The sequence below is a fragment of the Rutidosis leptorrhynchoides genome, chromosome 4 (genome assembly GCF_046630445.1).
Source record: "Rutidosis leptorrhynchoides isolate AG116_Rl617_1_P2 chromosome 4, CSIRO_AGI_Rlap_v1, whole genome shotgun sequence".
In the NCBI taxonomy this organism is placed as follows: Eukaryota; Viridiplantae; Streptophyta; class Magnoliopsida; order Asterales; family Asteraceae; genus Rutidosis; species Rutidosis leptorrhynchoides.
In genome coordinates, this window is record NC_092336.1 from 388,620,910 (window position 1) to 388,634,899 (window position 13,990).

A 13,990-nucleotide genomic window follows, 5' to 3' on the forward strand; every position below is an offset into this window, starting at 1 on the left:
TCAACCTCACCAATCCTCATTGAATCAGCCTAATAAATGCACAATGGGGTTAGCCCAAAACCAAAGCCCAAGACAACAACCCATAGATGCTAAATGTACCTCACCTCGACAACAAACAACAGGAATCAATAACTGTCCAGTAAGCCCTATTCGAAACTGTAATCTTTTCCAGTCGACTGATGTAAATGCACAGGTAAACACGAATCATACCAATACTCCCAAACCGTTATCCCCAATCCCTTCGAAACCTCCACTTTCCAATCCTAATCCTCAAAACCAGATACCAGGAAAAATTAATCCATCTCCTCCCAGGCAAAAATCAAACACTATAAACAATCAACAATCCTCTTACTCCAACCCCAGCCTAATCCCAAAAACGAAACCTACAAAATCAAACCCCCTGACCCCTGGTTCAAAGATGCCCATTGGAAGATCCAAAATTATGCAATTCAAAAATCTTGCGAGATTAACGCCTAAGAAGTCAAAGAAAAAAACCACATCAATCTCTCAAAAAGATAGGCAGGGTTCTTCAAGTAATCCTCTAACGAAGTCAAAGAGTGATGACTTAAGAGATTTTGGGTCAAAACTGGGTGTTCATTGGGGGATGCCCAGTAACATCCTAGTATTTTTATTGTCGATCCCTTGAGTTATATCATGAAGGTAATAACTGTAAACATTCGCAGTTTCGGGGGTTCTAGTGGAAAGGGTAGGGTAGGATGGTTCAGAAAGATGCGTTTAAAGGAAAAGCCGGATGTAGTGTTGATCCAGGAAACAAAGTGTAAGGTAGTGAAGGATGAGTGGATAGAAAGGGTATGGGGGTCGGCTGACTTCATGTTTGTTCAGAAACCAATGATTGGAAAGTCTGGAGGTATGTTAACTATTTGGGATCCAAAAGCTTTCATTATTAATGAAGCGGTTGAGAAACAATATTATATCTCCATAAAAGGAAAATGGGTGGGAAAAGAGCACGACACCATCATTGTCAATGTGTATGGACCCCACAAAGATGAGGAGAAAAGGAAATTGTTTGAGTCGTTAGAAGAACTTTTAAAATGTCCGAATGATGAATGGATCCTTGGGGGTGACTTCAACGAGGTAAGACCGAAAGAAGAAAGGCAGAATAGTCAATTCATCGAGAGTAGAGCAAAAAGGTACAATAGTTTCATTGAAAAATCACATCTTCTTGAAATCCCTCTAGTCGGCAGAAGGTTCACAAGGATATGCGATAATGGACTGAAGTTCAGTAAATTAGATCGATTCCTAGTCAATGATCAATTCCTACATGTTTGGGGAGATGTCACGGTGATAGCTTTAGATCGGGGCACGTCAGATCACTGTCCCATAGCTATTAGAAACTCGTACACTGATTTTGGGCCAAAGCCTTTTAAAGTTTTCGATCTGTGGCTAGACTCTAAGGAAGCTGAAAAGGTGGTGATTGAAGCGTGGAATATGCAAGTAAGTGGTAAACGGGATAATTGCAACTTTCGTGATAAACTAAAGAATGTCAAGATGGCTTTAAGAGAGTGGACTAAACGAAAATATGGGTGCATCGATCAGGAAATCGAATTTTTAAAAAAGAAACAGAGGCTTTCGAGATTAAAGCAGACGCTGGTATTATTTCAGAATCAGAGAAAGATGAATGGCTGGAATTGAGGGTTAAATGGCTAAAGAAGGAACACGAGAAGGCTGAGATGCTTAGAGCAGAAGGCACGAGCTAAGTGGGATGGTGATGGGGACGACAATACCGCATTTTTTCATGCTTCGATTAAAAGAAGATGCAATAGCTCAGGTATTCGGGGTTTACATATAAATGGGGTATGGAACGAAAGACCAGAAGATATAAAAAAGAAGATTCACAGTTATTTTAGCAAAATGTTCGAAGAAAAAGCATCCGAAAATCCAGTTTGGGAGTCACTCAACTTGCTGCAATTTAACAAAATTGAAACATGTGAAGCGGAAAGGTTAGAATTGCAGTTTACGGAAGAAGAGATATGGGAAGCAATTAAGGAGTGTGATCCGTCCAAAGCTCCGGGCCCGGACGGATTTAATCTAAAATTCTTCAAAGTGTTTTTTGGCTCATAAAGGAGGATTTGAAAAAGGCGTTGGATTGGTTTTGGGGTAAAGAAACCCTCTCTCGAGGGTGCAACGCGAGTTTTATGACATTAATCCCTAAAAAATCAACTCCAATGAACCTCGGTGAATATCGACCCATTAGCCTAATCGGAAGTCTTTATAAGATCTTAGCAAAAATTCTATCAAAAAGACTTCAAAGAGTAATTCACAAGGTCATTAGTGTGGAACAAAGCGCGTTTATGAAGGGGAGATTTATCTTAGACGGTATTCTAGTGGCATATGAAGTGATCGGTGAGGTAAAAAGGAAAAAAGAAAAGTGTATGATCTTTAAGGCCGACGTTGAAAAAGCGTTCGATAGCATCAATCATAATTTTCTCTCGAAAATCTTAGAAATAATGGGTTTCGGGGTGAAGTGGCGTAATTGGATAAGTTCGTGCCTTTCCTCGGCGTCGGTCTCGATTCTTGTAAACGGGTCTCCAACCGATGAATTTGCTCTTCGAAGGGGGATTCGTCAAGGAGATCCTCTATCTCCTTACTTATTTATTATTGTGGCGGAAGGACTTAACGCAATGATAAAACAAGCACTCCAAGTGAATTTAATCAAAGGTATTGAGGTAGGAAAGGATCGAGTAATCATATCACACCTACAATATGCCGACGATACCACGATATTTGGTGAATGGAATAGAAAGAATATTAGTAATGTGTTTAAGGTCCTTAAATGCTTTGAGATCTTTTCGGGGCTAAAAGTAAATGTTTCAAAAAGTTGTTTGTTCGGAGTAGGTGTTAGCTCGAACATGGTAGAAGCCATGGCGAGTAGATTCAGATGCCAAGTTGGAGTATTCCCGTTTATGTACCTAGGGCTCCCTATCGGGTGCAAAATGAAAAACATCAAAGAATGGGAGCCGTACATCGATAAATTCCATAAGAGGCTAGATAGTTGGAAAGCAAAGTTGATGTCATTTGGGGGTCGTCTAACGCTCATCAAATCGGTCCTTAGTAGCCTCCCGTTGTACGATTTCTCTCTTTTCCGTGCTCCGTCAAGCGTCATCAACAAGCTCGAAGGTTTGCGTCGTTTATTTTTTTGGGGCGGGTCGGGAGAGTCAAAAAAACTTTCGTGGGTAAAATGGGAAGATGTATTGTGTCCTTTTGAGGGAGGGGGGTTAAACATTGGGTCCTTGAGAGCAAAAAATCTTGCACTACTAGCAAAATGGTGGTGGAGATTTTTAAATGATAAACACTCACTTTGGTCGAAAACTATTTCAAGTCTTTATGGGCGGGATGGGGGGTTGGGGAATCATTCAAGCATCGGGTCAGGAAAGGGGGCGATTTGGAAGAATATAAGCAAAGCCAGGATTATCGTTGATAATCTCGACATTCACTTTACTAACTCGTTTGTGAAGGTTGTTTGTAAAGGGGACGAATGTCTTTTTTGGCACGACAAGTGGTTGGATGGCTATCGTCTTAAAGACAAATTTGGAAGGCTATACAACTTGGATCGAAACAAAGACGCACTAGTCAAGAATAGATGTGTTAAAGATGAGTCTGGGAACTGTAGTTTTTCGTGGGATTGCTTGAGAAACCCGAGAGGAAGGGCGGCAGGAGATCTCCAAAATCTATGCAATTTGGTTCAAGACTTTAAATTCGCAGAGGGTTCGAGTGACAAATGGGCGTGTAATCTTCTTCAAAATGGCAGCTTCACGGTTCTTCATCTTTCAAAATTGATCGACGAGAAGCTCCTAGGGCCACGTACAGGGGCTGAATACACGGATCGAGTCAATATCATTCCAAAGAAAATAGGGTTATTAGTGTGGAGGGCGAAACTGAATAGAATTCCGGTAAGAGTTGAGCTTGATAAAAGATGGATTGATTTGGATTCTGTTAGATGCCCCGTATGTGACAAAGACATTGAAACGGTGGAACATATTTTCATTCAGTGTGACTTCGCGAAGGATCTTTAGTCAAGAGTGTTTAAATGGTGGAACTTGTCTCGTCTACCATACGTAAACATGAGCGAATTATTCAGAGGTATTATCGACTCAAACCATACGGAGATATGTTCGAAAATTTGGAAGGCGATCGAGTGGGTTTGCGGGTATATGATTTGGCGAAATCGGAACCTCAAGGTATTTCAAAAAAAAGATAAGGAGTGGTCCGATGGTTCTAAACGAAATTCAAATCAAGGCGTATGATTGGATAACAAGACGGTCTCAAAACTCCAATATCATTTGGAGTCAATGGCTCATAAATCCGGGAGCATTCGATGATCATGGATAATTGTTTAGTATTCTTAGTGTAACGTTTTCTGTTTTCCGCAAGTCTAATTCCTAAGCATGGGCTCAATTGCTTTGGATTTGTAATTGTGTTGTTTCAATTTTAATAAAATTATTTTCTTGCCTTGAAAAAAAAAAAAAAAAAAATTCTTGATCTTTAAAAAAAAAAAAAAAATATAAGAAGAAGGAAAATATTTAATATTAATATTAATTAATTAATCCTTTTATATAAGGGGGATGATTCTCACACACACTTTTTTGATCCTCACACACCAATTGAGTATTATTAGAAGAGTAAAAGGTTAAAATAGGTGTGTGAGGATCAAAAAAGTGTGTGTGAGAATCATCCCCCTTTATATAAAGAGTAGTCAAAGACCAAGTGATGTTTATCCTTTTGACACATCAATTTTTATTCAACTTGTTAAGTCCGGAGCTTCTTAAAATTCTATGATGCCACATCATCGAATTGACATTATATCTCATGAGGAAGACCTAATCACATCAGTGTAGGAAGATTCGGGGATTTCCTAAAGACGTATGTAGGAAGATGTGTACATGAATTTGCATAATTCGATAATTTCGCGTGGATGCAATAGTTCATTCATCTATTTGATCTAAAAAGTTACTGATTGTAACTCCTTCAAATATTTTTTTCCCATCATTATAATTTGGTGCCTCTATAAGATGATTGCAAAGCTTTTTGCCAACAGAAAGAAAGTAATCTTCAAAGTCATTGGCTCGATTTGGTCATAAGCTTAAGCATTCGATTTCCTAGACTCTTTGCAGTGAAATATCACAAAGAAGCCTTAGTTCAAGATCGGGTGGTTAATAATACCTCTGGTCTAAAAGGAATTTGGACTTCGTCATCTATAATCAGAGGAAGAACTCGGGATGAGTTAACAGAACTAGAAGCATTCTTGGCCAGTGCTCCCTCTATTTCTTCGAACTCAAACTGCTGGTACTAGAATGTGGGCAAAAAGGAGGGAATAACAGCTAAAAAAACCTTGTTGGATTGGTAGATAATCGTACATTGGGTTCGGGACAGAACATTGTAAATTGTTGTTGGTTATCTTGGGTTCCCAAAAAAGTGAATATCTTTATATGGAGATTGTGCTTTGAGTGACTATTAACTCGTTCTAACAAATCAGATCGTGGCATTATCCTGCCCAACCTAATGCCCTCACTGTGATGGTAAGCAGGAAAACATAGACAGTTTGTTTACCTTGCGCATGTATATAACACCTTTGTGAAGATCATTCTTCAGCCTCTAATTCCCAATGGAGTGACAAAGGCAATCAGGTCGACAAATTTTGACATGGAGTCAGAGGTCTTGAACAAGGTATCCCTAGCTTCCCGTTTCATTACCTATGGTTAATATGGAAATGGAAAAATAAACCGTTTCATGAATCGAAAGACAATAGAGGATCGATTTTAAAAGAGGATGTGTTCTTAAGTTTTTGTATCGCACTTGTGGATTCAACGAGGAGCTTCAGATTGGTGTTGGACTTTGAAGTTTGGAAGATTAATCCAAGAGGATCGGTGGGCGTCGCAGACACACAATAGTTTCTTTCATTGCTATTCAAATTTGTTGTAACAACAGAATAAAATCAACTTTTCAACACAAATAAAAATATTAATTACAAGTTTAAAAATAATGCAAGTAAACTCCGTAACATATTACATCTCAAGAAAATAATTCTCTTGTGATTGTACACTTTTGATGACACGGTTAAGTTAAATTTTGTGTTCGATTGCAACTTTGTACATAAACGTTTTGGTTAGTTTTCTTGGGATTTTAAGATAAATAAAGTTCAGAAAATTAATATCAGTAATTTTCAGATGCATAACAAATCGAATAATTTGCAAAAGCAAATATAAACTGTCGATCCATAACAATTAACAATAACAATAAAATAAAATAAAATTAATTAATTAAATTAATTCATAACAACCAGCTTATTACAAAATAAAACCCAAAAATTAGGGCAAAACCAATCTCCCACAAAAATAATTCAATACGCTCAACTCTCAATCAATCGTCATCCAAACACGATTCCAAAAAGCGAAATCATAAGTGAAACCGAAACGAACAAGGTCGAAAGAGACATCCTAAGTGCAGATCCGGTGTCCATTGGAGCAGGGGCAGGTGCTGATAATGTAAACTCGGCGTAATCTCGAGCAAAAACCGTAGACGAGATCGATACGACGTATAGAGCGAGGATTACGGATTTAAATGCACCACCTAACGCCATTTTCGCAATATAGAGATTTTGTACAGTTTATATTAGAGAGTGAAAGTGGGAATCAGGAGTGAGTTTGAAGTGGGGAGAGGCTGCTTTTATAAGCGATATATGATGGTGTGTAACGGTCGAAAATATTAACGTTAGAGTAAGAGATATTTTTCCTAAATTATAAAAGTGAAATTGATGAAGTTTGATACTGTATATTCGATTTTTTCCCCCTAAATTATTACTCCCTATTAAATACTCCGTAATTAATTTAATTTTAATATCATCAATAATGAATGGAGGATGATTCTCGCACACACTTTTTTGATCCTCACACACCAATTGAGTATTATTAGAATAGTAAAAGGTTAAAATAGGTGTGTGAGGATCAAAAAAGTGTGTGTGAGAATCATCCCCCATAATGAATAATCAAATAATTTTTTTTTTTTTTTTTTTTTTTTTTTTGAAAAGCCAAGTATGGTTTCATTCAAACCACTAAATGTACATACAAACATCCCACTAAGAATGACTGCTGCAATAACAACCGAATTATTTACAACATGGTGCAGCAAAGGAACGAAATAAATAAAAAGAAGATATTAGCCTGTGCCAATTCTATTACTTGGAAGGACATAGAAACTAGGATAAATAAGCCACTGATTCCATTCAATATTGCTTTTCTTGAGCTTTTTATGGATCCATTGAAAGCTTTTTACTTGGACCTCGTTGAGTATGGCGATTGGATTCCAATATATGTTTCGAAAATCCTTATTATTCCTATATTTCCATGTTATACAACTACAAATCCAAATTGTTGCTAGCCAAATTGATTTCCCTATTGAGAATTTGATCTGGTCTGGAGTGGTAGCTAGAAGTGAGCTGATTGAAGTAGGACTGATGCTCATATTCCAGCATCTGAGATAATGCATTCCATAGACCTTCAACTAGTTTACATTTCACCAAGGCATGCTCGACAGATTCAATATCCTCATCGCACAATGAACACCTTATTGATTCCAAGTCCAACCCCATTTTATCTAGTTCCACGCGTACCGGTAACCTTTGAAGCAATGCCCTCCAGATGAATATATTTACCTTTTGTGGAACAGCCTTATTTCATGGTGTTTCAGAAATAGTTTGACGACTTGTGAGCTTCACTTGATCAGCTAATGTTGCGAGCATATTTGTAGCTAGGAAATGAATATGTGGTTGTTTGTTTTTTCCGCAAAAATAACTAATACTATAAAACAAACGTTTATATATCAAAAGATGAACGAACCGAATAAAGATCAGTGGCGACTTTAGGTGAAGGCCCGTGGGGTCCCGTGACACCACTAGTTTTTCGAAATTTATCACAAAAATTTTATTTTTTACGTATAGGACACCACTAAATATAATAATGGGACCCCATAAAATTTTATAGATTATAGTTTAATAGTTTGGACTACCAAAGTGTTTGAAACTAACCCACTTATGATATGATTTTTATAATATGAGCCATTGTATATATTAGATATAAAAATAATTAAATCTTTGTCCAATTCCAATTCTAATTCTTTTTTACTTCCCTCTACATCACAATTTTTTACAGTTCTATCTTCAATCCTTCATCATAGGAATGTCAATGGATCGGATATGGATCAGGTGAGGGCGTGAAGTCATATTCATATCCATTTAAATTTAGTTCATCAATCTATATCCATATTCAATAGGTTAAGCGGTTTAATGAATATCCATTAGATATTTAAGAAATCTTACAATATTTTCAAATATATAATGAAAATAAAGCGTAATATAACATGACATAATTTACAATTCTTTCACCAGAATGTGTAATGTGTCTAAAAATTAACAAAATTTGTTAAATTTACTATCAAACATATATTTTGACAAATTACGTGTAATTATTATGTTGAGATGTACATATTTTATTGTAAATACTCATGGTGAATGCATTATATGGTTGCAAGTAAGATATATGGGTAATGGTAAATATATTTGTAATAGGTATTGTATATATGAATCCCTAATCTCATCACTCATAACTACCTAATTTATTCTTTTTAAAAAGTAAGGAGACACTGCAATTTTACAGCTAATGTTAATGTTATGCGATTCATATTGATAATATATAAAATTTCAATTTAAAATTGTTACTGTATAGGAAATTGCCTAAAATAATATTTTAAAATTGCTACTATATAGGTCATCGCTACTTTAAAATTGTTAGTGTATGTGCCATTAATTGCCACTGCATATGAACAACCTTATATTTTGCGAGTATTATTCAATTTTATGTTTGTGTTTTGGGCGCGACCCGACCGACCCGATTTGACCCGACACGTTCAATATTTTGTGCAAGAAAGTTATCAAATAAATTTTTGGGACCCCATTAGGTTTTGATTCTAGAATCGCCACTGATAAAGATACAACTGAATAACCAGAGGCTCGAAACGAAAAAACGAAAGCTTAGACGCTGTCTACAACCGAGCCTACCGAAAGCTTAACCGCTATCTTCTCTGGTTGATCATGGATTGAATGTCACCTTGAAAACAGCTATGTATAGCCACAAAATAGCTTTTGCGCAGCTTAAATTGTGTGACCAATGTTGTTAAAATATCAATAGATGCTTCATGCTTACGCGCAACCTTGTTGTTATGAACGTATGGCTATGTTAAACATCTACATAGCAATCAAGACCTATACACCAAAAATTGGGTCCATTGGGTCAACCATTTGGGTCCATTGGGTATCGAGAAAGCAAAGGGAATAGGTCCACTATGGACCCATCTTTAGTCATACAATATGTTAGAAGGTCCATCTAGAGCCGTTGAAACCCATTATACGAATATTAAGAAAACTAAAAATAAAAAAACTTAGAAAATTAGAAAAATAAAAAAAAAAAGTTAAAAAAAATAATAAACAAAAAAATTTAAAATCATTTTTTAAGACAAAGTAAACTTTTTTTAAAAAAAAAAGTAATAAAAAATGAAAAATGAAATTAAAATATATTTTTTTTATGAAAATTTTTTATCCCGACCCAGCCCGTTTGGGTTCGACCTGTTTGAATTTTGAGACCCATTCGACCCATTACACGCTTTGACCCAAGCCCATTTGGGTCTCGACCCAATCCGACCCGTTTGCCAGACTCAATTAAACAGCGGTTTATAGACTTACTAGCAGCTTCTGCGCTAATCAATTGTAGCTTTGAATATGACCCTTATGATGCTATGAAAAAAAACTCTTTGCAGCCAATCGTAGCACTACTGTTGGGCCAAATTAAAACTATCACATAGTCGGTTGCTGCTCAGTTTTTGCAAGCAATATGATGCCCTGCTGTTATTTTGTCATGGTTCAGCCTCTACATATCTCCTGAACTGATATGCAATTAATTGCAGGCCTGTAACAGGTGTTTTTGCAACTTATATGCTGTTGGATTAACAGCCCATGCGCATCTTAAAGTTCCCGTGCAGCTATTCGTGTTGCTCGGTTGCACCCTAGGCCCCTAGTGCGGTCCATATTGAGGTATTCTTTCTCTACTCAAATAAAAGTTTGTAAATATTGAGCACTACTTTGATCGATAAAATCATGAAAACGACAGTTAATTTTAAACTGGATGTGTATCTGGAACCATGTCAAGAACAAATTTATGCGGACACGGTGATATGGATTTGTGTCAGGTATTAAGAGGATATCAAAGTTTGTTACGCAACATTTGTTGCACTTTGATTAGCAAGTTATAATCAACCTTTAATCAAGTTATAAATTACTCCTATATATTTATGTTTTTTTGGGCCCTGTAAGTTGGAGTCCCTGTTAGGTCTACTGCATCGCCCACTGAGACCGCCCTAACCATCTATGTGAACGCTTAAAAACTTCAAATTCGACATGCTTCTGATTAGAGTCTAAGAAACCAACTTACAGAAATGAGCCATGACGTGTTTTGCTCCCAATTCAGAGAAACACACTATTGATTCGCGAAGCTTCAGATATAATTCAAAAGCCTCAACAGTTATATGCCTACAAGTTTGTATTTTTTAAGGCTTTTGGAGACAGAGTAGCACGATTAAAAATAATATTAAAAAATAGCTCATTATAAACAACAACAACAACAACAACATCGTAATAAAGACTATTTTTCCAACTTCTGCAATATCCTAATAAAGATTCACAATTCACGCGAAAACTAACATGAATGTATAATTTATAAAAACTAATGCAGTGTAAAAGATAAACAACTCAATTTACCATAAATCAGTAATTCGAATATATACTCTGGTACAAGCTAATTTCATCACCATTTACAACAAGTCTATACATCAAGTTCAATCCAACTACCACCAGCTGCCTTTTTCAAACCTAAGCAACTCATCACATTTCGTATCTCCATCGACTCATCCCATCTATTCGAACTCGCATAACTATTCGAAACCAAAGCCAAAGTTCCACCACTCGCACCTTTCTCAACAAGCACCCGACTAACACGTTTAAGCATCATTTCATTCCCATGAATCCTACAAGCACTAACTAACGCACCCCAAATTGGCCCATCTGGTTCGATCAACATCCCCATAACAAACTCTTCTGCTTCTTTTAACCGCCCTGATCGTGCATACATATCCACAACACACGCACAATGCCTTTCATTCGCCCTGATCCCATATGTATTAACCATCGCCTTGAACAACATCAACCCTTCGTTAACAAGTCCTGTGTGACTGCAAGCGGTTAGCAAGCTGATAAATGTTACGTCATCTGGTTTAACCCCATGAACTAACATAAGACTAAAAAGTGGTAAAGCGTAATGTCCGAGTCCATTCATTGCGACCCCACTAATCATCGTGCTCCATGATACTATATCCTTAAATCTAATGACTTTAAACACACGAATCGCATTCCCCATACTACCACATTTAACATACATATTTACCAAAGCATTACCCACGTTTCCTTGAATCCGTATATCATGTCTTTCTCGAACATAACGATCCACTCGTTCACACAAACTCAACGACCCAATTGAAGCACAAGCCGATACTACATTCACTATCGTAGCCTCATTTGGCTTAACTTCACCTCGTTTCACCATCTCATCGAAACAATTTATCGCCATTTCACTAAACCCCCTTTCGACATAACCACCCACCATTGTGGTCCAAGAAACCACATCTCTCTTAGGCATTTTATCAAACACCTTACGTGCAGTCTCTAACGACCCAACTTTTAAATAAAAATTCAACAACGCATTATCAAATATCAAATTCTCTCCATCTAACATCTTTATCCCATAACAATGAACAGATCTACCAAACTTCAATACCTTACAACCGCAACAAGCGGATAAAACACTAACAAGCGTATTCGCATTCGGTACAACATCCATTTCACAAAACATTTCAATAGCCTTTTCTTCAAACCCACATTTCGAAAACCCGGAAACAATCGAAGTCCACGAAACCACATTCGGATAATCGATACCCTCAAAAACACGATAAGCGTAATCGATTTTGTTTCGAATGACGTAGAAATGAATTAATGAATTTTGAATGTAAGTATGAGAAAAATGACCGGTTTTTATAACATGGGCATGGATTTCTTGGCCTTTATTGAAAGAATTTGTTAAGCAACATGTTTTGATAGCAAAATTGAAGGTGAAATGGTTGTGGGTGTTTGGAGATTGAAGCATTTGATTGTAGAGACTGAAGACATGTAGAGGTGAGTGTGTTTTTGTGAGTGAAGAAAGTAGTGTGTTGAGTGTGTATGGGTTTTGTAATTTGATGATTTGGGATTTGATTTGGGCTAGTTGGGTTGAAGAACACGCGGGAAGTAGCGCTTTTGTTTGCATTTTTCTTTGTTTTTTAGGTGTTTTTGAGCAAATATACGCACGCGTAAGATTTATATATAGTTTTTTTACAGTAATAAATCAATGATCAATGATATTAAGTAAAAAATTATTTAAATGCATGAAAACTAGTCATCGTAAGAAAATACCTTTTTGCAACGGTTGAAGTTTTACAAAAGCAATTCACTCTAGCAAGCAATTGAAAGGAGACAAAAACAACTTTCGACAATTACAAATGTTTACAAAGCCATGAATCACATCTAATATCTACTTTTCCTCTAATATCTACCTTTTCGTCTAAAAATGTATTAAATCGTAAGATTTCGTGTTGATATAAGCAAGGTTGGAGAATTATAATCTCGATGAGATCTCGTTTGAACATTTTTTGAGTGATTTCTGCATCTTGGGGAGATATCGGGCGTTGACTTTTTAATTTTTCTAATATATATATATATATATATATATATATATATATATATATATATATATATATATATATATATATATATATATATATATATATATATATATACACACACACACACATATATATATTTTTACGGGATCTTATGAGAAAATTCGAAAAATGAGCGAGAAAATCCGAAAAGTTAGGAGAATTTGCGAAAAAAATTCGAGAAATCATGGCTTTGACCCGTTGACCAAGAAATCTCGCGAGATGGACATCTTGTCTCGGCTGCCTTCCAAAAACGAGATTTCGGCGAGAAATAATGAGATTTACAACACTGGATATAAGTAACATGTAAATCGTTGAGCGTTTATGACGTAGTCATTAACGTGAAGATTAGTTTTTAACTTTTTTCCAAAGAAAAGGGGGCGAGTATAAAGATTTTGTGTTTATATAACAAGTATACTCAATCTCGTGTGTGCGGAGTATGAGGACTGAATGATGCGAACACCGATTTCTTAATCTAGGAGAAGAACTTGTCTTTTTATCAAAAGATTATTAAGTCATTTAACCTAAAGTTCCAAACTATGCTTTATAAACAAGGCATGCCATTTCGTGCTCATATAAATAACATGCAGGATCATTAGAAGAATTATTTTTGTGATGTGATAAGGTTGTAAGAAAGAGGTTATTATAATTGTCTCTCAAATTAAATAATGCAACAACATAATAAAAAGAAAACCCGCATCTTCACTTATTCTCACCCACGTGAAACAACTGAATAACGAATATTATGGAATAATTGATAGTGAGAAACTTGAAGCATTCTGATGAAACCAAACCTAGTTCGTACTAGACTAGGGTTTAGGTTAGTTGGACCTAAGTCTGAATGTGAGCTTTGGTCAGTTGGATTTCAAGAGTTTTAGGTTTTCATGTAATTAATAAATAGTTGATCAATAATACTTTAATCTTTACGGGGTTTCTATTGTTTAACATGTTATTAGAGCGGGTCTGATCCCAAGACTTTGCTATCTCTAAATTGCCCCGTCAAAATAACCTACACTATGCTACCACCACCACCATCGTTGCATCGCCCTTTGTTTTCTTCGTTTATTCAACTGTATAAACTATTTGGCCGTAACCTTGCCCTTCCTGCTCCAAACAACAA

At 36.3% G+C, this 13,990-nt stretch overlaps 2 protein-coding genes across 2 annotated transcripts; one reads left to right on the forward strand and one right to left on the reverse strand.

Annotated features, from left to right (window-relative positions):
* Window positions 1-654: 654 nt before the first annotated feature.
* On the forward strand, window positions 655-4,034 carry LOC139841903 (uncharacterized). The gene is made up of 2 exons (XM_071832090.1): window positions 655-1,611; window positions 2,085-4,034. The coding sequence occupies exons 1-2, from the start codon at window positions 655-657 to the stop codon at window positions 4,032-4,034; spliced, it is 2,907 nt and encodes a 968-aa protein (XP_071688191.1).
* Window positions 4,035-10,886: 6,852 nt separating this feature from the next.
* LOC139844728 (pentatricopeptide repeat-containing protein At2g29760, chloroplastic-like) lies at window positions 10,887-12,419 on the reverse strand. The gene has a single exon (XM_071834949.1). The coding sequence runs from the start codon at window positions 12,417-12,419 to the stop codon at window positions 10,887-10,889; it is 1,533 nt and encodes a 510-aa protein (XP_071691050.1).
* Window positions 12,420-13,990: the final 1,571 nt, after the last annotated feature.